At 46.0% G+C, this 24,941-nt stretch overlaps 1 protein-coding gene across 2 annotated transcripts in view; it reads right to left on the bottom strand.

Moving 5' to 3' along the window:
• The window catches only part of LOC126544866 (uncharacterized), a 38,384-nt gene that overhangs the window by 11,892 nt on the left and 1,551 nt on the right, over window positions 1–24,941 (bottom strand). The window contains exon 2 of one of the 2 annotated variants that reach the window (XM_050192397.3): window positions 5,124–5,270. In XM_050192397.3, the coding sequence (XP_050048354.1) occupies window positions 5,124–5,261 (138 nt within the window). In that variant the 5' untranslated portion in view covers window positions 5,262–5,270. Of the gene's footprint in view, window positions 1–5,123; window positions 5,284–24,941 lie in introns of both variants that reach the window. The other variant, XM_050192398.3, reaches the window with a different exon arrangement.

A 24,941-nucleotide genomic window follows, 5' to 3' on the forward strand; every position in this document is an offset into this window, starting at 1 on the left:
AACTACCGATTGAATTGATCCGCCTTATCATTTGTTTCTGTTGAAGGAGTAGCCTTTCTATCGTTATATTTACCATTTACGTAACGCCAAAATTTTGCTGGTGACGTTTGCATGAACATGGATAGAGCGGTACCATAGTAGTGCATTTTGGAAACACGTATCTTGCTTTTCAGTATTTTAGATAACGCGGAAATCTGAGCGGTGAAATTAGCAGCTAAAGCAGACCTCCTAGCTTTCCTTAGCCTACTAATTTTACGTTTAACGTGAATTATTTCGCGGGTGATCCATGGATTATACTTTCTTGTAAGTTTGCGCTCTAGTGGGACAAAATTTTCAATACAATGCATGACGTGTGCTTTGAATTGCAACCATATATGATCTATCGGTGAGTTTGTATCCGAACAAAGATTTGAAAAGTCGAGAAATTCGTGAGTGAGATATGTTATTATTGCATCGTTGTGTTCCCTCTTCAATGCAAGTACATGTTTCACAGGGCCATGGTGTCGTACAAGACCAGGTAGAGGCAGTGTGCATAGGACTAACTTATGATCGAATATGCCGTCTAAGATTTCGGTGCATGTCTGGTCGTTCAGGAAATGGTCATAACAAGAACAACGTCTAGAATAGAACTAGATTTGCCCTGGATATGTGTGGGGACGCGTACCAGTTGCTTGAGGTTAAAGTTGAACGACATATCCAATATGACGTCATTCGCGGCACCTCGCACTGTTTTTATGACCATTCGATTTGAGGCAGGTTATATATATATATATATATATATATATATATATATATATATATATATATATTGCATGTTTCATGTTTTAACGTTTCGGCCGTGGCACGGCCTTCGTCAGAATAAACAATTTTTTTTTGTTGGTCATCCCATCTGTATGGGGAAATGTTCGTGTACAGAGACGCTACGTCTAGTGTGACTAGAAGAGCATCGCTTGGAACACGCAAGTCAGCGATATCGGACAGGAAGTGGTTAGTATCTTTGGTATATGAAGAAAATTTAGGAAGAATTGAACAGTTAAGGTTGTCTATATAGCGGGACAAATTCTCTGTGACGGTACCTATTGCTGAAAGTATTGGCCGCTGGGTTGTTTTCTTTATGGATTTTAGGAAGGAGATAAAATCTACAAGCTACCGGGCTTAGGGAACTAATGACTTCACTGCAGATTTTTCAATTTTGTTTTCTTTGGCGAGTTGTCTAAAGTTTCCTTTACGATGGTTTTGAACTGTTTGGTCGGGTCGTAACTCAGGTGCCTGTAGAATGACTGATCATTAAGTTGTCTGTGAACCTCACTCAGGTAACTGGCTTTGTCCATAATGACGACTGCACCACCTTTATCAGCGGGTTGTGTCGTCATGGTTAGCCAATGTTTTAATTGCGTCCTTTTCTTTCGTCATATATAATTGTGTCCTATATGTTCGTCATATACTTGTTTTATATATGCCAATTTATATACATACCAAGTTAACGAAACGACCATGAGAGCACCAAGACGTAGGCGGATAGATAGATAGATAGATAGATAGATAGATAGATAGATAGATAGATAGATAGATAGATAGATAGATAGATAGATAGATAGATAGATAGATAGATAGATAGATAGATAGATAGATAGATAGATAGATAGATAGATAGATAGATAGATAGATGCTGTCAAAGTGGCTAATGTTCGCCAAGAAATTCTTCGCATTTAAAAGTTAATTAGTGTATTTTAATTAATCAGCGCAACTATCGCAGAAACTTTTCTTGCTGCTAATGCCCGCTTATATCCACGCAGATTTTCTGCAAAAGCGGCAGGGGCCTAGATATGACAGCGTCTTGAAGAAAATAAGTGTTCCGCAAAAGAAGGGAACACCTAATACACACACACACACACACACACACACACATATATATATATATATATATATAATGTTCGAGAGTGCCTCCCGGTGAGATTGGTTGCGGACATAAAAAAAAAAGTTCTCGCCTCAAACAAAATTTGCTCAAATTAAAATGACTGGATCACAAGCTGAAAGGTTGGTGTGTTTAATGCCATGTATCTTTATCTGGAGGGCCTTAATGCTTAATTAAGGTCTGAACATTGTCAGAAAGTGACTTTTTGGCAACTGCGAAAGTAATATTCTGGAAAAGTACTTGATTTCATAGTCAAATGTTATATTTAGAATAAACTATAGCAACAGAAAAAAATAGCAAAAAGCTTCTGACTGCAACGTGAACGATGTTTATGCAAAAAAAAATGCCTGAAAGCGCAATTTTCTTTTTGTTTTTATTGAGCCAATTAAGCGCGGAAGATTCATAAATGTGATCACCTATGACGTCACATGAAAGGACCACGCCAGTAGAAGATTCTAAGATAAGATTTGTCATTTTATCTAGTATCGCACTTGATTAAAAAGAACATTTACATCCAACCAATTTTTGCTTCATGGCTAAAATTTCAAAGAGCGCGCACGTCTCCGAAAATTCTTTTTTTCGAGGGTAAATACTTTGGTGAAACCTTACACAATCACCAGCTAGCCAACTTTTTCCCCAGGACAGTCGGTGATGGTCACTTTAGTGTCAGAGAAGCAGGGCCATTCCACGCGTGGAATGACCCTGCCAAGAGCACAAAAGGACTTCCGGTCCTATCCGCGCGCGTTCCATAAAAAAAGCGTGGCCGGCACTCGATCTTTTCACCGAGTGGCTCCGGGCATGGGATGCCGCACTTGTAATGTTTCCGCGAACGTAATTCTAGGGTTCCGCGAGTGGCCAAAACGAATGTGACCCCAATCATCACTGCACGACACGCCACATCGGCAGTTCGCTGGAGGACCATCGCGGCAACGTCGCGTCGCGCAAGACTCGTCGCTGAGCGATTTGTGGGCCTATACGTCCGCGTTGGACGCGTTTCGTTCGCGCTCGCAGGGTTACACGTCAGTGAGAATGGACTCGGGTATTCTGCAGGATGAAAGCCACTGTCAAATCTAGCAGCGTCTGCCTGGTCGACTCGTTGCCTACATATGACGATCGGCTGTTTAAACGGCGCATTGTAGCGGGCACGCGGCCGAGCCCGTTCACGCGAGTCGCGGTACCAGTAGGCTAACGAGGGGACTGTGCATATCCATACAGGCTGGCTTGCTTCCGCGCTGCGTCCATTTGTGCTTTATGCAGCATAAATAAAAGCGGCCGTGGCTTAGCTTGGTTAAGCCTGGTGATTGCGAAGCAATAGTGTCCGTAGCGCCCCTGGTGAGAGGAGCGGGAGTTAGGCCGTCGGTGGCTACCGCCTCGCCTCGCGACGGCGTGAGATGGGGCCCCGTTTTTACACAGCTGGTGTGACGTCACACTGACCGTAGCGCCCCTGGTGAGAGGAGCGGGAGTTAGGCCGCCGTTGGTGGCTACCGCCTCGCCTCGCGACGGCGTGAGATGGGGCCCCGTTTTTACACAGCTGGTGTGACGTCACTCTAGGTCACGTGGTGTGACGTCACGTATCGAGGTCACGCTAAAGGTCAATGGTGCCTACCACCGCCTCGCCACGGAACGGGCTGAAGTGCGACCTAAAGTAGTATTGCTTCGCAATAAAAACGCACAAAAGGACACGCGCGAGGCGCACCGCGGTCTCACGGCCGGCCGACGCGGGCATTTAGTTGTGTTCAGTTTATCAAAGACCATTCTGCAGCGCGAGTGACTTGCGACACTCATGTGCAAAGAGAGAGAGAGAAAACAAGACAACACAAAAGAAATGAAAACAAAATGGAAATCCAAAAAGGAAAATCTGAGCTTTTGCGCTTTCTACACGCCCTTGGAAGAATAGATCGGTGAATTTCCGCTTTTTACCATCTATACAGGTATACTGCGCGCAGTGAGAAATCGTTTGCGACGCAAGCGTGTGCCCAACAACAGCTAGGGTACGATTGATTTATTGTATACTACGGCAAAAAAAAAACACTACAGCCTATTCCACTACGACTCGCGCCAACCCCGAAGGCGGTACACACACATGTATATTGTCTCAACGTTCTATAGCTGCCACGAGGAAAGCATCGGAGAATTCGGGCCGCTCCCGGAGGCGGCGCCATGCAGGGTCACACAGTGTCTCAAAGCGCTATAGCTGCCACGAGAGAAGAACAGGGGAAACTGGCGCGCTCTCGCTTTTATAAGCAACTTGTTGCTATGCGACGTGGCACATTTGAAAGGACAATAGTAATGTTGACAATTAAAAATTACATTATGGGGGTTTACGTACCGAAACCACGGTCTGAATATGAGGCACGCCGTAGTGGGGGACTCCGAGAATTTGGACCACTTTGGGTTCTTTAAAGTGCACTTAAATCTAAGTACCACGGGTGTTTCCGCATTTCGCCACCATCGAAATGCGGCCGCCGTGGCCGGGATAATATTGACCATTACTCTCGCGTTCCATTCCCGCGTTAGCTGGCCTAATCGAAACTGGCACGCGCACGTTCTCTTGATTTTTTCTTCTTTTTTTTAAAGCAAACTGTTGCTGCGACGTGAGGCACGCGCGAATCGTCAGAAAGCATTAGCCAGCTGTGGCGCGAGAGAAGCATGCATCCAGAGCATCGCATTATTGTGCACCCTGGTTCGAAACCCACCATCGAGTATATGTCATTGCTTTTGCTGAAGAGCCACGAAAAGAGGCTAGACAGGAATCTACTGCAAGGTGCCTAATATTAAGCGAAGAATGTTTCGCTTTACTAATGCTTCGCATAAATAGCTTCTTTAGTTATAGCTGCGAACACCAGCCAAGCAGACACGCTGCAGGAGGTGCGAGGCCGTTCTTAACCATCGCAGGATAGGTACAGCCGGAGAGGACCACTCTGCCGCTGACACTGAACACGCGAAGCAATTTAATGAATTCGTTGCAAAAGAGCTGAGCACTCACGATCGTGAAATCTATTATCGCTCGCTATTTTCGTTTTGTTTACAGTCATACTACGATTCGACTTCAACTCCACTGCTGGAACCTGCCAGTAGTCAGAGAACCAACCACTCCACTACCCCCTCCCCGTATCTTCTACTCAGTAATGGTTCCTGACCATGTTTATCCGGGTCAAGCGTGACAGCCCTAATAGATCTCATTGTCTGCCATGCCGATGTGACTCACCATTTCGGACGCTGTGAGGATGCCAGTCAGGCTAGTGACAAAGGCAGTGGTGAACTGAAACGGTAGAGCTGAAGAAGGCGGAGGAACGCTTGGCCCGGCGGTGATGGTCACCGGCGTGGGGCTCAGAGCCATGGACATCTTCTGGCACTGACAAATAAAACTGCAATATATATATAATTTTATTTTTTTATTTTTTTACTTTTCAATACTGCTGCTCTCAACTGAGAGCATAGCAGGAGGGCAATACAATATGTGAAAGGTTTACAAAACAATCAAACATGTAAACAAATATAGGAAATAAGAGGTTACAGTAACGCATTACAACAACATATACTGGTTACATGAATACAGACAGTGAACATCACTCTAGTGTTCAACAATATTGATACTATAAAGAATTTTAAAAAATCTAGTTTTTGTTGCCTTCAATTTTATTAGCGAATTCCGAGAACGATTTAGTGTTTGTGATAGATGGGTGAAGTTGGTTCCATTCTCTTATGGCAAGCGGAAAGAAAGAATGTTTAAATGTTTTGTTACTGTAGGAATATTCAATTAATTTGTTTGCATGGCTTTGACGTGCAGGTCGAGTGTCGGAAAACGAAGTGTATTTGGATGCGTCTATCTTGAGATTGTTGTGAAGCATCTGGAATGAAAATTTGAGGCGAGCTTCTTTCGCTCTATCTGCTAGCGTTTTTAGATTAGATGCGGCAGGAAGGTTCTAAGAGTGAATCTGTGCGCCTGTACCTGTTATGTACAAATCTTATGGCTTTTCTTTACACTGCTTCCAGTTTTCTTAAGTTAGTCATTGTATGCGGAAACCAAACCACGTTGGCATATTCTAAGATCGGCCTTATGAATGTCTTATAGGCGAGCAGTTTAATTGGAGTAGGCGCTAGCTTTAGACACCTTTTAAGAAAAAATAGCTTACGTAGTGCTGCTGCGGTAATGTTATCGATGTGCGGGTTCCACTTAAAGGGACACTAAAGGTTGCCAGAAAGTCAAGTTAAAGTGATAAAGCAATGCTCTAGAACGTCTAAGGCGTCAATATAATCGCGAACAGAGCTTTAGTAACCGAGAAATTGAGGTAAATGCACGACACGATTTGAGACCCCCAAGCGACATTCCGGTACTAGCCCGATGGCGAAAGCACTCCTCATCATAATTTATGTCACTAGTACTCAACTACTCGTATTACCCGCCGCGGTTGCTCAGTGGCTATGAACACGTGGTGGGCTGCTGAGCACGAGGTCGCGGGATCGAATCCCGGCCACGGCGGCCGCATTTCGATGGGGGCGAAATGCGAAAACACCCGTGTACTTAGATTTAGGTGCACGGTAAAGAACCCCAGGTGGTCGAAATTTCCGGAGTCCTCCACTACGGCGTGCCTCATAATCAGAAAGTGGTTTTGGCACGTAAAACCCCATATATTATTATTATTAACTACTCGTATTAAAATGATCATTTCATTAGATTATAAGAAGGAAGAAAATGCTACTTGTCTACTTCTATTCGATTCTAAGAAAAAAAAACATTTTGACGTTACCCTTGAGTAGTACGGGTGATCGAAAGGTTTCGTTTTCGCTCGACTCTGCGCGCTCGACTTTGCGCCGCGCGCGCTTTGGAGTTTCAGTTGTTTCTTTATCGCGTAGTGCTGCGGTGGTCCTGCTGGCTCGCGAAACTTGCATTTGGAACAAGCAGCGAGAATGCCACGTGCATGTGATGTCGTGGGATGCGCGAACAGTCCGCGGAACTTGGCCAAGGGCAGATGCAGCGACGAATATCCAACGTTGCTTATCACTGTGTGCCAACGAGTGAACCTCTCCGTTCGAAGTGGTTAAATGCCGTACCTCTGCCACAGCGCGCTGGTAAAGAGCCGAAAAATCACGTAGTGTGCTTGCTGCACTTTCGTCCAGAGGATTACCAGTTCAACGCCGACTTACTGAAGTCGCGTGAAGTGCCTTTCAAAGCAGGCCGTCGTCGTAGTAGTACGCAACGACGGCGGCAGCGCGAGCCCTCAACAGCAGGTCACGTTCATCCGTGCTTAAATTGCTGAACTCGAGCCCAGCATCGCGAGCTAATGTGTCATTGTCAGGGTCATCCATTGCAACGAGCGTCGAAGTTGGCGTCATAAAATAAAGAACCAGCTTATCGTCGTGCGCTTTCCCTTCCGCTAGCCACCATAGTTCCGCTTACGCGCTGCTGTCGGCTCTGTCTTGGCTCTGTTTCTGGCCGCGCGTTTGCGTTTTGTGCAGAAAAGCCGTAGTGCCGTCTGCGGGAGCCGTTTTACTCACCGACGGCGCAACGTCACTATGAGATCATGACGTCAATACTCCTCGATCGGAGGGCGGGTGATTTGAACTGCGCTAGAGGTACGCGGACGCTTCAGAACGCATTTTCTCTTAAAATAAGTCTCATCTTCGCACGAAACAAGCGTTTCGAGGTTTCTGGGATGGTATTTCAAGAGTCCACGTTGACTTAATATTAACCTTTAGTGTCCCTTTAAGGTCTGCGGTAAGTGTCACACCTAAATATTTATGTTTGTTAACTTTAGTTAGTACGGTGTCATTGAGTGCATAAGCGAAGCTGGAAGGATCTTTTTTTTTTTTTTGTAGTGATGGCAATTACGGCGGATTTTTTACGTTAATTGACATCTGCCACATTTAGCACCACTCAGATATTGTGTTGAGGGATGCACTCAGGGCAAGGTGATCTGCGTGATTGTTGATTTCCCGGTAAACAACACAGTCATCGGCAAAAAGTTTAATGTTGGAATCGATTCTCGTTGAGATATCATTAATGTAGATTAATAATGACAATGGTCTAAGGACTGATCCTTGTGGTACACCCGATGACACAGAAATAGTTTGTGATGTAACGTGTTCAAAGAATACAAATTGTTTATGATTAAGCAAAAGGTCCTTGATCCAACGGGTAATGGGGCTATTACCTAAAACGGCTTCTAGTTTGATAATATATATATATATATATATATATATATATATATATATATATATATATATATATCCCCTGTGGCATGAAGAACAATTTCACTCCTTGAGCTCGATTATTCCAAGAGGCGGACATTATATGCCCAGGAAATCGAAATGCGCAACTAATTATAAATATGGCGCTAAATTATTTTAAAGCTAATTGCTTTACGGTACATGTTCCAGTTTACAAATTGTAGCCAGTGAGTTCGCGAGACGATGAGCGTTCGTCCTGTATTTGACCCCGTCCGTCGTTGTCGTTTTTTTTTTTTTTTCTCGCGCTGTAACCTTTATGAATGCTTACCAACGTGTCCACCTCTCTACTTTAATACTAAAACTAAATCATGCGGTTTGCACCACCACGATATGATTTGAGGCACGCCGTAGTCGGGAACTGTGGAATAATTTTTACGACCTGGAGCTCTTTAATGTTAACCCCATGCACAGCACACAGGTGTTTTTGCACTCCGCACCCATCGAAATGCGGCCGCCGCGGTCGGGATTTCATCCCGCGCCCTTCGGCTTAGCAGCGCGATACCAAAGCCACTAAGCCACCACGAAAGGGTCCCGCTTCCTTGTGCTGAAACCTAAGAACGCTGTAACCCCTAAACAAAACCACGGTGGGTCAAGTGGAAGCATTGTAATCAACCCCTATGAAGCGGATCTCGTTTAATAAAATCTTTTGTCTTGAAAAATCGTTAAAAAGTACGTTAAATGCAAAAAAAACATGCTATGTACTTCGTAACTGACTTTACAGTTAAGCTTTTTTAAATTCTGAAAGATCTCAAAAAGTTGACAGTCACTTTAGCGTATACGCCGAAAAGGATGGAGGTGAAGCTAGCCTGCCCGCTCACGAGACATTCATTACATTACTTGACATTTTCATTCTAATGCGTTGTTACTTCCTATTGTTTTCTCCCACCAAAGGTAGTGGGTTCCGGTGCCTTAATTAAGTTCGCCCTAATTAACACCAACTGTCGCGGGTTCGACTCCCACCACAAGTCGCGGGTTCGAGTGTCTTAATTAACTCGATCTTTATTTAATCAACGGTGTCTTAATTATTCTCGCCTCAATTAACACCACCGGTAGCGGGTTCGAGTGTCCTAACGTTACTTTAATTAACTGTCTTAATTATATTGACCTAATTAACATAAAATATCGCGGGTTCGAGCATCTGAATTAACTATACCTTAATTAACCAGGTCTTAATTATATTGGCCCTAATGAACACTAAATGCCATCGGCTCGGGTGCCTTAATTAACTTTACCTTAATTAACTTCGCCATAAGTAACACCAGATGTCGCGGGTTCGACTCCCACCAAAGGTCGTTGGTTTGAGTGCCTTAACTGGGCCTTAATCAACTTCGCCCTAATTAACAAATACCAAAGGTAGTAGGTTCGACTCTCGTCCTTCACGATGTCATTTGAAGTTCAACTTTGAGATATGGCCGGTTGGCCCATATCTCCATGTTGGGTCGTGGGTTCGAGTGCCTTAAATAGCTCGATCTTAATCTAAGAACACAATGTCTTAATTAATTTCGTCTTAACACCAGAGATCGTCGGTCCGAGTGACTTAATTGACTCTACATTAATTAAGTGTGCCTTAATTAATTTCGCTCTAATTAACAAGCACCAAAGGTGGTGGGTCCTAGTGCCTCAGATAGCTCTACCGTAATTAACTGCACTTTAATTAACTTCGCCCTAATTAACAAACACCAAATGTAGTGGGTTCGACTCTCGTCCTTCACGATGTCAATTGAAGTTCAACTTGGAGATATGGCCGATTCGCCCATTCTCCATGTTGGGTCGTGGGTACGATCTGCCTTAATTAACTGTGACTTAATTAACATCGCCCTAATTAGCACCGCTTGTTGCGGGTTTGACTCCCAGCAAAAGTCGTGGGTTCGAGTACCTCAATTAACTCTGCCTTAATTAACACCACCCTAATCAACACCAAATGTCACGGGTTCGATTGTCTTAACTCTACCTTAATAACTATGGCTTAATTAACTTTGCCCTAATTAACACCAAATGTCGCGGGTTCGACTGTCACCAAAGATTGTGGGTTCGACTCTCGACCTTCACAATGTCAATTGGAATCCAACTTGGAGATATGGCCGGTTCGCCCATATCTCCAAGTGGGTTCGACTCCCACCAAAGGTCGTAGGTTCCAATGCCATAATGAACTCTATATTAATTAACTTTGCCTTAATTCGCCTTAACACCAAGGGTCGTGGGTTCGACTTCCACATAAGCTGGAGGGTTCGACTCCCACCGAAGGTCGTAAGTTCGAGTGCCTTAATGAACTCTATATTAATTAACCTTGCCTTTTCTCCTTTTCTTCTTTTTTTCTTTCTTTTTCTTTCATGATGAGCTGCATCGGAGTCAGCTGTGGAAGAAGCCAAAGACGACCAACGCTCGAGCAGTGGCACGAGGGCGTGTCAGCGCGAGGCGAGACTTTCTGTACAGCACGCTGTTAAGAAAGGCCCCATGACATGCAAGTTTTAGCTGTTAGGAATGGCCTGCCGAGGTGGCAACGTGCAAGTTTTGCCAGCCTGTTGCGACAGCGGCTGCAAACTTTTCTTGGAACGCCACCGCAAACCTCTAGCCACGGCGTCACTAAGTCGACTGTGTGTGGAGAACAATACGCGCGTCCTCGACTCTCCAACGCTGGAGCCGAGTTTGACGAAGCAGGCTGCCTGAACCCGCCACCGCGAACCTGATCTACTATGAGCGGGAGAGTTGCCGCGGGAACGTCTACCGAGACCCGTTCCCACGCGCCGTTCAAGAAGCAAGACAATGGACACCACGGCGGCCGCGCTGAGGGGGTCAGCTCCGAGTTCTGCGAAGGCCCTCTGCCCTCGAGGGGGGGGGGGGGACCGTGAACCTGTGCGGGTGTGTGTGTGTAATCCCTCGCGAGGAGGCGGCTCGTCTCCGGGTCGAACGTTTCCCTCACCTTGGGATCGAGGGAGGACCGAGTGTTTATAAGCCGCTGTTGTGCGGCTGCTCAGTACACTTTCTCTCGCAGTCATGCTAGACTTATGAACTGCAACATCCTGATGTAGATACTGTAAATAAACCCATATTCCTCGTTCTCGATGAGAAGCAGTCCTTCCCTTCATCAACGTCCTCAGCGTGGATAAGTTGGACGACGGCATGGGCCAGCTACCTTCTAGTTCATGCCGGACTCCAATCTTGACAACGGGTTACGAGCGATCGGATTGAGCCCCCAATCCTGACAACGCCAAGGGTCTCGCCATATGGTATCGCCTTAAAGCAACGCACGTTTTTTACAGGTTTAGTTTGCCTGCCAGATCATCGGATCTCAGAGGCCATATGCCGTCGTTGCTGCTATCTCCCGACTGTAGCGATAGGTGGCGCTGACATCTCGAATGTTTCTTTCGTTAGGCTTCGACACGGAGGAAGGAAACTAAGGAGAGGCCCTACCCCCTCCGCGCGCTAGGAGAAAAGTGTGGCGGAAATGACGTATAGGTTCTCATTTCTTTTGCTGCTTTTTTATTTTTTTTGCTGCATGGCCACGCCTTTTGGGCCACAATGGCGGCGTTGTTCTGATTTTTTGAGCGCGCACACGTGTTGCTCTGGTAGGTTTCGTGCCGTGGCAAAGGCGCTGTGTGGGCGGGTTTGCGTTAGTCACCGTGTCTTGTTGCGCTGTGTTACCTGCACCGTGCTCTGCCGGATGTTGCGCGAGCGCGCGCGCTCCGCGTGCGAAACCACGCGCAGCGCGGCGTGGTTTCGCGAAAGATGTAAACAAGAGAGGAGGGTGGCACAAAAGGCGGAGCATCGCCATGAGCAACGCCAACTTCCGGCTTCACTTTTGCTTCACAAAGAGTGACTTCAGGGCCTCTCCTTAGTTTCCTTCCTCCGTGGGCTTCGACTTGTTCGAAACGAGAAGCGATCTAGAAAACACCACAAGGTTATCCATAATACTCTGTCGTCGAAGCGGCTAAGCGAAAGCCGTTTACACAGTCATTTGCTACGAACGAAGTGCATTTTACAAAGGCAACGCCAAATTCAATTCGAAGCGGGCAGCCGGTACCGCTGCCATGTTTCACGCAAACTCCGCAAACACGCAAAGACGCTAACGCTAAACCTGAGATTCCTCATATCAGGCACGACATCTACGCCGATGACGTAACGTTCTGCGCATGCACCCGCTATTTTATAGCGTACGTACGCAATGGTACAGCGTACGCTAAACTAAAATTGCGGTTCGTCACTGCGCATGCGCAGAACGCTAAACGACCCATAGCGTATAGCGTACGCACGCTATTTCTCAGACTTAGCGTTAGCGTCTTTGCGTGGTTTGCGGAGTTTCTCGTTTCGAACGAGTCGAATCCTAACGAAAGAAGCATTCTAAAACCCCTCCATCTCCCAAAGTAGCGCCAACCACTTCCCTCCTCCTCCGCTCGGCGCGGCCTCGACGGTGGCGCCGCCGGTGCTGGGCCTGCCGTGAGCAGACGACGGCTAACACGCTACGGGAGGAAATCCGCGGAAAAGTTCGTTCGAGCCCTGCGGAGCAGTTTTTTCAATCGATATCTTGCTTCGCCAGTCGGTAACTGGCCTTAAGAATGTCGTGTTGAAATTGCGGAAGAAAGGGACAAAAGGACCATTATTCAAGGCGTATTTACAGCGTAAAGCGCGCGCACGTTGAGAGTTCGTGTTGCTGAAACACGACGCAAGCCCGCGGTGTGCTCAAAGACGCGCATAATTACCAAAGTTTCAGGTTTTGACAGCGTGAAAGTATGTGTACGTGGTTTCGTAGGTTCATTTACGTACCTGCAGGATACTTTTCTTCGGCCGGCGCGTGAGAGATTCCGACTGTCTGCAGTCAGCAGCGCCTGGCAACAGGGCCGCTTTTTTCATTGCGGGGTGCTTTGATAATCGTGACGATCGATCGTTTTTTTTTTTTGTTTTTTTTTACAAGTACTGCTCCAGGAGGGCACATGTAACGGCTAACGGAGGCCTCTGAAAAGCACGTGACATTTCAATAAAGCAGGCGGCGCAGGGAGTGTTCACATACAAAATTGGCTGTCCGCGATCTTATACCCCCTTGGCATGCACAGGCTTCGGCCGGCAAGCACCATCCAGCCCTGGTTGGAGCTTTGGCGTTCCCGTTGCCGCTTTGTGCCCTGGAGGCGCCGTCAATAATACGAAATAATGACACGTTGTTACAACTAGAAAATAAAATCTATTGAATACAATCGCTCCGAGGCGCCAACTTCTAAGCAGCGCTAGAGCGCCCGCGCGAGAATTATGAAATGCCAACGAGGAATTTACTGGCGCACGTACGACTCTACGATCAAAGTGCACGTTAAACATCCCCTGGCGACGTAGAATGTTATCCGGAGCCATCCACTACGACCTCCATCATAGTTTTGGTCGCTTCGGGACGTTAAAAACGTTAATCACCACAAACGAAATCATTACATGCGGGCATACATTCGAAGCTAAATGACTGCACCCATAAGTCATAGTGAGCCTTTCAAAAGCGTCGAGAATGTGCTAACTTCTGGTGGAGCTCAAAACACACCCTGAATAAAGTCGCTTTTATGTCACAAACCAGCTGCAGATGTGTGCACTTTCACCGCAAGACGAAACTAAATGAATCAAAGAGAGCACATTCGAAAAAAAAGTCAACTTCAACGCGCTAAAAACCACGCAGATCATGAACACATACACTTTTTCGAAGCGAAAGGCGTGGACTAGGCTCAAAAGAAGAGGTTGTGAGTAGCCATGAATACTTTGTTTAGCGCAAAACGACAGAGACAAGAAAGACGACAGGACAAGGCGCTACTCTCAACTGACATCATGATGTCAGTTGAGAGTAGCGCCTTGTCCTGTCGTCTTTCTTGTCTCTGTCGTTTTGCGCTAAACAAAGTATTCATGGATTCGCACCAACTAGCCCACCAACGCATTGTGTTGTGAGTAGCCGTGGCGCTTACTTCACAAAACCATGCATTCTTTGTCACTTCCTCGAAGTCAGCCCGCCCGATCCTGTAAATCCACACTTTTTGCGTTGCGCCCTGTTACGTTTCGCCTACGACGCGCGGTATAGCCGGCGCGGATGCAACGGACGCCGGGGCTTCGTTCAAAGCGGCGGACATTTTGGCCCGTTCAGCGCTTCCGCAGCGCCTCCTGCCATGCGCGTCCAGGCATGTTTCAATGCCACGTGTCTTCGTGTGTGCGTGTGTGTGTGTGTGCATGTTGGTGCCCACGCTTGTCAAAGCGCGGCAGCCGGGGAGAGGAGCTCCCCAACTGTGAAGCGAGGAGGTCTGACCAGCGCCGGCCCGGCGGATGCGTCACCTTCTAGTCTCAACGTGTACGCGCGGCGCCGTCACGTGCGCCTCATCCCGAGCCGTTCCTTCTTGCCCTCGACTCCGAGAGTATAAAAGCAGCAGCCCACGGACGCCGAGGGAGGCTCCGATTTCTTCCATCGAGTAACGTGCTCTCCCATCTCTCCACTTCGGTCGACCTGACCGGCCGCTCTTTTGCGATGCTATAATAAACAAGTTGTTCTGTTAGCAGTCGACTCATCCTTTGCCAGGACCTTCGGATGCTTCCAGCTGTGCCCCAGGCCGCCAGGCCAACGCTACCCTTGGGGCTTGCGACCCATTTGCAACAGCCCGCCGGATGGCAAAGCAAAAAGCTTTTTGCCCTCGCTGTGTCTGTTGCGGCAACCAAAGGCGCAGCGGCACGGTATCGCAATTAAGTTCTCGGCCCTAACAGATTCTAGTATGCTAACGCGCTCCGTCAGTCCGCCTGCCGTACTTTCGTCGCGGAGGCCCAACAATGGAGGTCGGAGCGCGCTAGAAAGAAAAAATATACAAAAGCGCCGTGCCTGCTTCCACGTGACACATATTGGCAAATGGGGGAGCGGAGGAGGCTGGGGCGACAGGAGGCGTGGAGGAGGAAGCGCCGGGGTGAGCGGGGTGGCGGAAAGATCTAAGAATGGCGCTACTTTTGAAAAATTGAGGGGTTTTAAAACATTCTAGTGTTCCTGTATATCACGGAGGAAGGAAACTAAGGAGAGGCCATACCCCCTCCGCGCGCTAGGAGAAAAATGTGGCGGAAATGACGTAGTAGGTCCTCATTTTTTTGCTGCTTTCTTATTTTTTTTTTTTTTTTTTTTTTTTGTATGGCCACGTCTTTTGGGCCATAATGGCGGCGTTATGGTTTTGAGCGCTCACACGTGTTGCTCTGGTAGGTTTCGGGCCGTGGCAAAGGCGCTGAGTGGGCGGGTTTGCGTTAGTCACCGTGTCTTGTTGCGCTGTGTTACCTGCACCGTGCTCTGCCAGATGTTGCGCGAGCATGCGCGCTCCGCGCGCGACACCACGCGCAGCGCGGCGTGGTTTCGCGAAAGATGTAAACAAGAGAGGAGGGTGGCCCAAAAGGAGGAGCATCGCCATGAGCAACGCCAAATTCCGGCTTCACTTTTGCTTCACAAAGAGTGACGTCAGGGCCTCTCCTTAGTTTCCTTCCTCCGTGCTGTATATGCTCCCGCAGGGAGCAGAGTTGCGCATAACTTTTCCGGCGCCGCTCGCAACGCTATTAGCCGAGCGCGATCACGTGGTGAAAACTGACGTCAAATGATCAACTGCGCGCTCCGAAGCCAACTTTACGGAAACGGCGCCGACTCGTTTCTGTCAGTGCCATCGAAATTGCAATCAGCGGGCCGCCGAGCGTATGGATCACCATCGGCTCCGGTTTGCAGCTACGGTATTCGAGGATATTAAGTTAATGACTTTGGTGAAGTGCTACGAAGCAGATCATTTTTACACTTGTATTCCAGTATGACGGGTTGCAGCGCACCAAACTGTGCAAATCGCACGGAAAGTGGCAAAGCTTTTTACGCGTTGCCGTGTGGACGGACGAGAGCGGCCGGCTTCGAAAGGGACCAGGATATGCGAGGTCCGTTCGCCTTGTTTACAGAGGTGAGTTCGGCTTGTTTAGACTAAAGCGGCATTTATCTCGAGTAAAACTCCTGTACACGTGCACGCTTAAATGCGTACGCCTGGCATGAGAGGTTGTTCATTTGTGCAATTTTTGGTGTATATGTGCAGCGCGACACAGACGCGGTACAAAGAAAGGACGACACGGCTGTGTCGCGCTGCACATATAAGCCAAGAATGTTAACTTACCAACTCGCTCAATTCGTTTGTTGCTCTTACGATTGTTCTGACTATGCGGCTCCAGAAAAGTGTGTTCAGAACAGAGTAAATACTAACACGTACAATTTGCCCGCTGCATCCTGGCTTTTCCCTGCTCCGCTTTTATTTTAATTTTTTTCCGGCGTTCTGATTTTTCGTGTAAAGTCGATTGATGTGCTGGTGTTCATTGTTTTGTAGTAAGCAAAAACACCGTGCTCTCCCGCTTATGAGACAGCCGCGATAGCTTATTCAGCATTTACCGCCCGCAAATTGTTGCTTCTTCGATCAGCCTTATAGTCGACGTGAGGAATGTGAAATTATTTTTTTACGTTTAATAAGCGCTGTGTTATAGTAAATTAACCTGAGTAGTATGAAGAGATAAAGAAAAATGTGCTGTCATATTACAGTCTGCAATTTGTGAATAATTATTTTGCCAGTTTGTCATCTTATGTGATTCGTCCAATAAAAATGACCTGTTGTTACTCTTAATAACTTGTTGTCTTTCCAGTGGCTTTGAATTCTGCCCCCCAAGGCTCCAAGAACCAGCACTCATTCCCTGACGCCACCAGCCATTGCTTAACCACTCCCTTGTACGAAATAAATTTGATCTAGAAGCTCGTGCATGTTGAATCTTTTTCCACTTGCAGATCTGCTGCTACGAAGCAGCTGTTAAGTTTGCGGTATGAATCGTAAAAATAAGCTTTGCATAAGATGTGCGCATATGAACATTTGAAATGCGTTTAAATTTACGTACGTGTCTGCACCGCATACAGTGAAAACGTGCAGCTGCTGGGAACGACGTTTAGTGATGAATGACGGTCAACGGTCACTGACATTATTGCAGGCACGATAGTTCTGTTGGCGACATTCATTATTCGTCTCGTTTCGGCAGCCAAAATGTGCTCACATAATTGTCTACTACACGTGTATGAAGTTCTTTTTAAACATGCCCTTTAAATAATTTCTTGCCTTCCACCTCTGCGGGAAAACTTCATATGCATGCTGAAAAACAATGCACCACTTTTTGCTGCAAGGGAATGCGCGTTTGCACGCGAACGCGAGCTGTTCGAGCCACAGGCGTGGTCAGTATTTTATATCGAGGGGGCTCCTATTCTTTATATGTACATTCGTGCGTGTGTACACAGAAATTAAAAATTTCCGGTGGTTGACAGCTCTCCGGCTATGCCAACCGCTCGAGCTTAGCCTGCATTAAAAAGTGTCATCTTGCTCAGCGATTGCGTTCAGTTGCCGCGTGTAGCTCGCGACCAACAGACTAAAAAAGCAAGTGGAACACCGCGCAGCATTTGCCTCCTGCGCGCGCGAGGAGTGGCTCCACTGCAGAACTGGATCATAAGCCGGACCTATGCGCAACTCTGCTCCCTGCGGGAGCAAATACAGGAACACTAAAACATTTTAAAACCCCTCAATTTTCCAAAAGTAGCGCCATTCTTAGATCTTTCCGCCACCCCGCTCACCCTGGCGCATCCTCCTCCACGCGTCCTGTCACCCCAGCCTCCTCCGCTCCCCCATTGGCCAATCTGTGTCACGTGGAAGCGGGCGCCGCGCTTTTGTATATTTTTTTCTTTCCAGCGCGGAGCAGGCGCCGCGCTTTTGTATATTTTTTCTTTCCAGCGCGCGCCGACCTCCATTCTTGGGCCTGCGCGACGAAAGTACGGCAGGCGGACTGACGGGGTGCGTTAGCGTAATAGAATGTGCTGGGCCGAGAACTTAATTGCGATGCCATGCTGCTGCGCCTTCGGTGCCGCAACAGACACAGCGAGGGCAAAAAGCTTTTTGCTTTGCCGTCCGGCGGGCGCAACGCAAAAAGAAGTGTGGATTCGCAGGATCGGGCGGGCTGACTTCGAGGAAGTGGCAAAGAACGCACGGCTTAGTGAAGTAAGGGCCACGGCTACTCACAACCTCTCATTTTGAGCCTAGTTCACGCCTTCCGCTTCGAAAAAGTGGGTGTTCATGCTCTGCGTGGTTTTTAGCGCGTCGTTTGACTTTCTTTTTTCGAATGTGCTCTCTTTGTTTCATGTAGTATCGTCTTGCGGTGAAATGCACGCATCTGCAGCTGGCCTGTGACATAAAAGCGACTTTATTCAGGGTGTGTTTTGAGCTCCACCAGAAGTTAGCACATTCTCGACGCTATTGCAAGGCTCACTATGACTTACGATGCAGTCTTTTAGCTTCGAATGTACGCCCGCATGTATAGATTTGGTTTGTGGTGATTAATGTTTTTAACGTTCCGAAGCGACTAAAGCTAGGATGGAGGTCGTAGTGGATGGTTCCGGATAACATTATCTAGCTCGCCTGGGGATGTTTAACGTGCACTTTGATCGTAGAGTCGTACGTGGGCCGGTAAATTCCTCGTTGGCGTTTCATAATACCCGCGCGCTAGCGCTGCTTTAGAAGTTGGCGCCTCGGCGCGATTGTATTTCTTCAATAAATTTTATTTACTAGTGCAACAACTTGTCATTATTTCGTATTATTGACGGCGCCTGCAGGGCACCAAAGCGGCAACGGGAACACCAAAGCTAGAACCAGCGCTGGATGGGGCTCGCCGAAGCCTGTGCCTGCCAAGGGGGTATAAGATCGCGGGCAGCCAATTTTGTATGCGAACACTCCCTGCGACGCCTGCATTAGTGTAATGTTACGTGCTCTTCAGAGGCCTCTGTTAGCCATTACATGTGCCCTCCTGGAGCAGTACTTGTAAAAAAAAATATATATCATCACGATTACCAAAGCACCCCGCAATGAAAAAAACGGCCCTGTTGCCAGGCATTGCTCACCGCACACAGCCGGAATCTCTCACGCGTGACCGAAAAAAAGTGTCCTGCAGGTACGTGAATGAACCTACGAAACCACGTACACATACTTTCACGCTGTCAACACCTGAAACTTTGGCAATTACGCGCGTGTTTGAGTACACCGCGTGCTTGCGTCGTGTTTCAGCAATACGAACTCTCAACGTCGCGCGCTTTACGCCTTAAATACGCCTTGAATAATGGTCATTTTCTCTATTTCCTTCGCAATTCTAACACGAAATTCTAAAGGCCATTTACCGACTGACGAAGAAAGATCTCGATTGAAAAAACTGCTCCGCAGGGCTCGAACGAACTTTTCTGCGGATTTCCTCCCGTAGCGTGTTAGCCGTCGTCTGCTACAGCAGGCCCACCACCGGCGGCGCCACCATCGAGGCCGCGCCGAGCGGAGGAGGAGGGAAGCGAATGGCGCTACTTTGGGAGATTGAGGGACTTTAAAACATTTGAGATGTAAGCGCCACCTATCGCTACAGTCGAGAGATAGCCGCCACGACGGCATATGGCCTCTGAGATTTAAAGATCTCGCAAACCAACTAAAGCTGGAAAAAACGTTCGCTGCTTGCTGTTCGCTATACTACAGCATATAGCGTACGCTATAGTTGCGTACGTTAAACTAAAACTGTCTAATAAATGGCAGCAACACTTGGCGGCTCTGTGACTGTGGTGTTCTGCTGCCGAGCACGGAGCTCGGTTTCACTTCCCGGCAGCGGTGTTACGACGGGGACGGAATGCACGGAATGTACCGTGCAATGTGTGCATAGAACCCCAGATGATCAAAATGAACTCGGAGCCCTCCACTACGGCGTCCCGAATAATGCTCTCTGAAATTTCGGGACGTTGAACACGACACATTTTAAATTGTACATTGTAAATCGATTTGCACCCTTAAGATAGAGTGTTTTCTATCTATAACTCACACCCTTAAACCCGTAAAGGGAGTAAAGGTGCGAGTTGTAGACCAATTTACGCACTTAAGGAGTCTCAGGGTTGTAAAACTCTTACAGTGTAGCAACCACACAGTGCAACATTCAGTAGCAGCTCAAAAAATGGGTTATCGAATGCATGGGACGTTTCATGCCTAGCCGGTTACTGTAACGCCGCATAAAGTTGAAGAGTAAATTACGACATTCTCGTCAGCTTCTCGGAAACAGTGAATGACTTGCTTATACGATAGATGAGATAGCACACTGCAGATGAGAGTCTGCATAAGAACAGCAGACGATTTAAAAGAAGCAAAAATCATCGCGCAAACTCAAGTGCGAATGGCAAAGATAGTCTCGTCGCAGTTGGATTAGCGAACGAATATACGCTCAAACCTTTTGAGGGATCGAACTATCGGAATCTTCATGAGATTATGCAACATGTGTGCTGCCGGCCTTTCGGCTATCATTGTCACTACTGCCACGTGGTAAGTGACTTGAGAATCAAAGGCGTCCTCTTCAGTCGGACGTCCTTCGTATGAGCGATTTTCGCACGAACCAGACACGTCAACGTCCGAGATTTGTTGCTACCGCAAGTTGCTGCGGCTGGAAAGTTGACGTGGGCAATGAGAAGACAGAAAGCTTCCCGTGTACTTGTTCTCCTTTATTAAGGCGAAAGCCTCCGATGGCTCGTGGGTCGAAAAATTGACCCTCCGGCGTTATGGCACCAAAATTCAAGCGCATGTTCCAGTACTTCTTTATCAATAGAAAAAAAGAGCTCGATTATCTCCGTTCGCCTTGACCGGACAGCCTTTTCAATAATCAATGGGGCCACAAAAGTCTCTGCGTGTGGTTTTCCCGGTTTTGTCATTTGCCAAGCAATGTACACGTGTCTTATGACGCTTCGAGGAGTATAAGTACCTCTGCGAGAACTGGAAACAAATCTGTTGTTGAAAGTTAGCGGCTGTGTGTTTGTCTAATTTGCCTTTCCGTGTCCCTCCCATTCTACCTGTACTAGAAGAAAATAGAAGATACCATATATACAAGTCCACGTAGCTCCCTTTGTCGATTAAAGTGTAAAAAAGATTCATTCAGTGAACCGGCGTATGTGTCTTGCTGGTCTTCATAGACTTGCCACGACCGTTCTAACGTGTCATTGACCACGCTAAATCAATGGCCATGTCTAGGCCACTGAAAAAGAGAACAGTAGAAAACAAGTAATAGGAAGTAACAACGCATTCGAATGAGACTGTCAAGTAACTTAATGAATGTTCGTGAGCGCGAAGGCTTTCGCTGTTATCCTCTTTAGCGTATGCTGAAGTGACTATCAACTTTCACCTGCGAAACTTGGCCACCGGCCCTATCGATTCAGTGTTTCTTTTTCTTGATTATCGTACGGAGGATGCACTCTTATTGTATATCAATATCTTGTACCAGCTAATTGTAATTAATATTGTAATAGGTTTAGGTTTAGTTAGTTTTTATTTTATTTTTATCTTTATTTTCATTTTTTGCTGTTGTTGCTTTGTTTTCTTTTTGCGGGGAAGTTCTCCCTCTCAGTAACTGGTTTACTTCGTCACCAAGCCTACGATTGTGAACCAAGCTACTACTGCCAAGCTACGCACACAAGCCATATATGGCTTGTGCAGGCTGCATAACTTCATGAAGAATTATTATTATTATTATTATTATTAGTAGTAGTAGTAGTAGTAGTAGTAGTAGTAGTAGTAGTAGTAGTAGTAGTAGTAGTAGTAGTAGTAGTAGTGGTAGTAGTAGTAGTAGTAGTAGTAGTAGTAGTAGTAGTAGTAGTAGTAGTAGTAGCTGTAGTAGCAGCACTAGTAGTAGTAGTAGTAGTAGTAGTAGTAGTAGTAGTAGTAGTAATAGTAGTAGTGCTCGAACGTCGCTGTATAGCTTCCCGTGTTCATTAATACTACATGGGCTGATCATACCGGGACGTGCGTAACACTATTGTGCTGTTCAAGCGTTCGCGCACAAACCTCAGGGCTAGCAAGCACCTCACGGAAGCAGGCAACCGCTTCTGACTTCAAAACTCTTTCTCCTCGCTCTGAATAGCACATAGTAAGCAAAAGGACCGTGGATACTACACCCGTTCAATATATTTTCACCGACTATACTTGCGTGAAATATGGCGAACGCGTACACGCGACCGTGAAATAGCAGTAGCCAACAACAGGTGCCGCCTATGGAAAGCAGTATTAAAGCGGCGCGTCAAATTAGTACGTGTTCTAACTCATTTATTATATACGTGACTTAAATAATAAATTAGGTGATATCGTAATAAGTTCTGATGGTGTCCTAAACCTAATCTTGAATCTTGACACTAAAAAGTGTACCGGTTCAGAAGGTATCCCGAATTCTTTCCTTGTAAGATACTCCCTATGAACAGCTCAGTACCTTACTGTAATCTTCCAGAAATCCTTAGACTCTGGTCGAAGTACCAACTAAATCGAAAACAGCCAAAGTCCTGCCTTTGTATAAATCAGGTGATAAACAACTATCTAACTACAGGCCGATATCTCTCACACCCCAGTCATGCAAGATGTTACAGCACATTATTCACAAACACATAATCGAATTGCTTAACTCTAATGATGTTCTAACATCTGCCCAGCATGTTTTCCGTCGTGGTTATAGCACTGTAACGCAATTAGTCGATTTTGTTTATAATATCGCTTCTAACCTAGACATAGGTAATCAAGTGGATGCCATCTTTATTGACTTCTCTAAAGTTTTTGACTCTGTGATTCATTCTAAGTTACTGGTAAAATTAAACGCCATATTCAATAATCCCTATCTTGTTCCTTGGATAGCCAGTTTTCTTCGTTGCCGCTTACAATTTGTTTCCTTTAACTCAGTGAACTCAACTCCTGTCGACGTTACGTCAGGCGTTCCTCAGGGATCCGTATTAGGCACTTTATTATTTCTAATATACATTAATAATTTACCTCGTAGCACCTCAACTAAAATCAGACTTTATGCAGATGACTGCGTATTATACGAATCCATTAAACCGATTGATGACCACCACAGTCTTGCCCAATCCCTTATGTTTTTCTGCGCTTGGTGCAAAACGTGGCAAATGAACATCAACAGTAGTAAAACAGTCGTGATGTCATTTTCCAATAAACAGAGCCCCTTCTCGTTCGATTATTCTCTGGATGGCATCCAACTTAAAAGAGTGTCTCAATATAAATACTTAGGTGTAATTCTAACCGAACATCTTTCATGGTCGAAACACATTGAATATGTAAACGGGAAATCCCTAAAAAAGTGGGTTATTTGCGCCGCACTTTAGCTAAAACCCGCCGCGATACTAAACTGCTATAATATAAAACGTTAATTCGTCCTGTTCTAGAATATGCATATGTCGTTTGGTTCCCCTACAAACAATGTGAAATAAGCTCGCTCAACGAAAATCTAACATGTTCAACGAAAATCTAACCATTTCACTTGCCAAAATAACAGCCGCGCTTTCCCACCAACACAGGCTCAACAATATTTGAACATTGAGCCATTACTTTCACGTTACCACACTGAAGCTTTAAAACTTTTATATACAATTAATAACTTCACCCCTGGTCTTTCTGATTGTAACTGTATCACATTTACAAACGCAAGTTGTACCCGTTGCTCCCACGCCTTGAACATAACACCTAGTTATGCCCGTGCTAACACATTCAAGTACAGTTTTTTTTTCCCCACGTAAAATAGAGCTTCGCAATTCTCTACCCGGTGCCATTCGTTCACTATCACCTGAGTCCTTCCATTTTTGCTATCACTTAAATATTTCATAGCTACCACTGCTGCGCATTTCCCTAACATGTAAAGCGTTTCTTTTTGATCATTCATCTTTTTGTGTTTATGTATGTTTAATGTGTAATGTATAGTAATGTATAACGTTCCCACTCCTGCTATAGCCCTATATGGGGCTGCTGTATATATAAATAAATAAATAAATAAAAAATTAAAAGAGCTTCCGCAGCAGTAAATTTATTTTGCATGGGCGAGCGTACCGTACCAGCCATTAAAAAAAATTACCTAATCTGATAATGTCCATTTCATAAGATTTTCTCATTTCTGTAGCAAGAATATAAAGCCTTTTTTTCTTTGACTATTTTATTTTAATCGTAAAATTATTAGTGAGATATGGAATCCTCTGTGGATCACGTAAATAACAATTAGCGGGGGGGGGGGGGAACTGGTCTGAACGCTACAATTAATTGCACAGTAGGTAAATGAGCAAGGCATAAATGAAAAAAAAAAAAGCACCAAAAGGTGAACTATAGTATCTTAACATGTACGGCATAAGTATGAAGCATAATACATGTTTCACGTTTTTGGCTAGTTAACAACTTTAAAGCGCCAATAAAAAGCACACAAATAAGATTTCAGCTAGATGTACAGAATACAGAGGCTCAAATGTTTCTGTCTAGCGGACGTGACAATACAAAGCTGCACATAATAAAATTAAGGACACATGGACAAAACAACAGTGACAGAGGCAAGGCATACGTAACAGAAGCAAGAACCCAAACTTTGTGTATAGAAGAAAGATGTCATCTAGTATATTACAACATGCGCTGTACGCGTTAGTGCAGTCCAGAATGTCTTACAAGCCACAAAAGGACGAGACACATTGGCATAACAATTAACAGAACTCCAATGTGGAAGGCACGGAAGTTTTTGCCAACCGATCATTGCAATAAATCGCATACGATAGCATAATAAGTAAGTAAAAATGCGCTTGCGAACTTAAGAACGATGAAAGAAAAATTCCAATCCTGAGTTGAGCCTGTCTGGCTTAACTCAGGATTGCAATTTCCAATCCATAATGGCCTGCCTGGCTATTATGGGAAATAATAGCGTGTTCCAGAATAAAAATGCTGAAAATGAACCC

Source organism: Dermacentor andersoni, chromosome 1, assembly GCF_023375885.2.
Source record: "Dermacentor andersoni chromosome 1, qqDerAnde1_hic_scaffold, whole genome shotgun sequence".
Lineage (NCBI taxonomy): Eukaryota > Metazoa > Arthropoda > Arachnida > Ixodida > Ixodidae > Dermacentor > Dermacentor andersoni.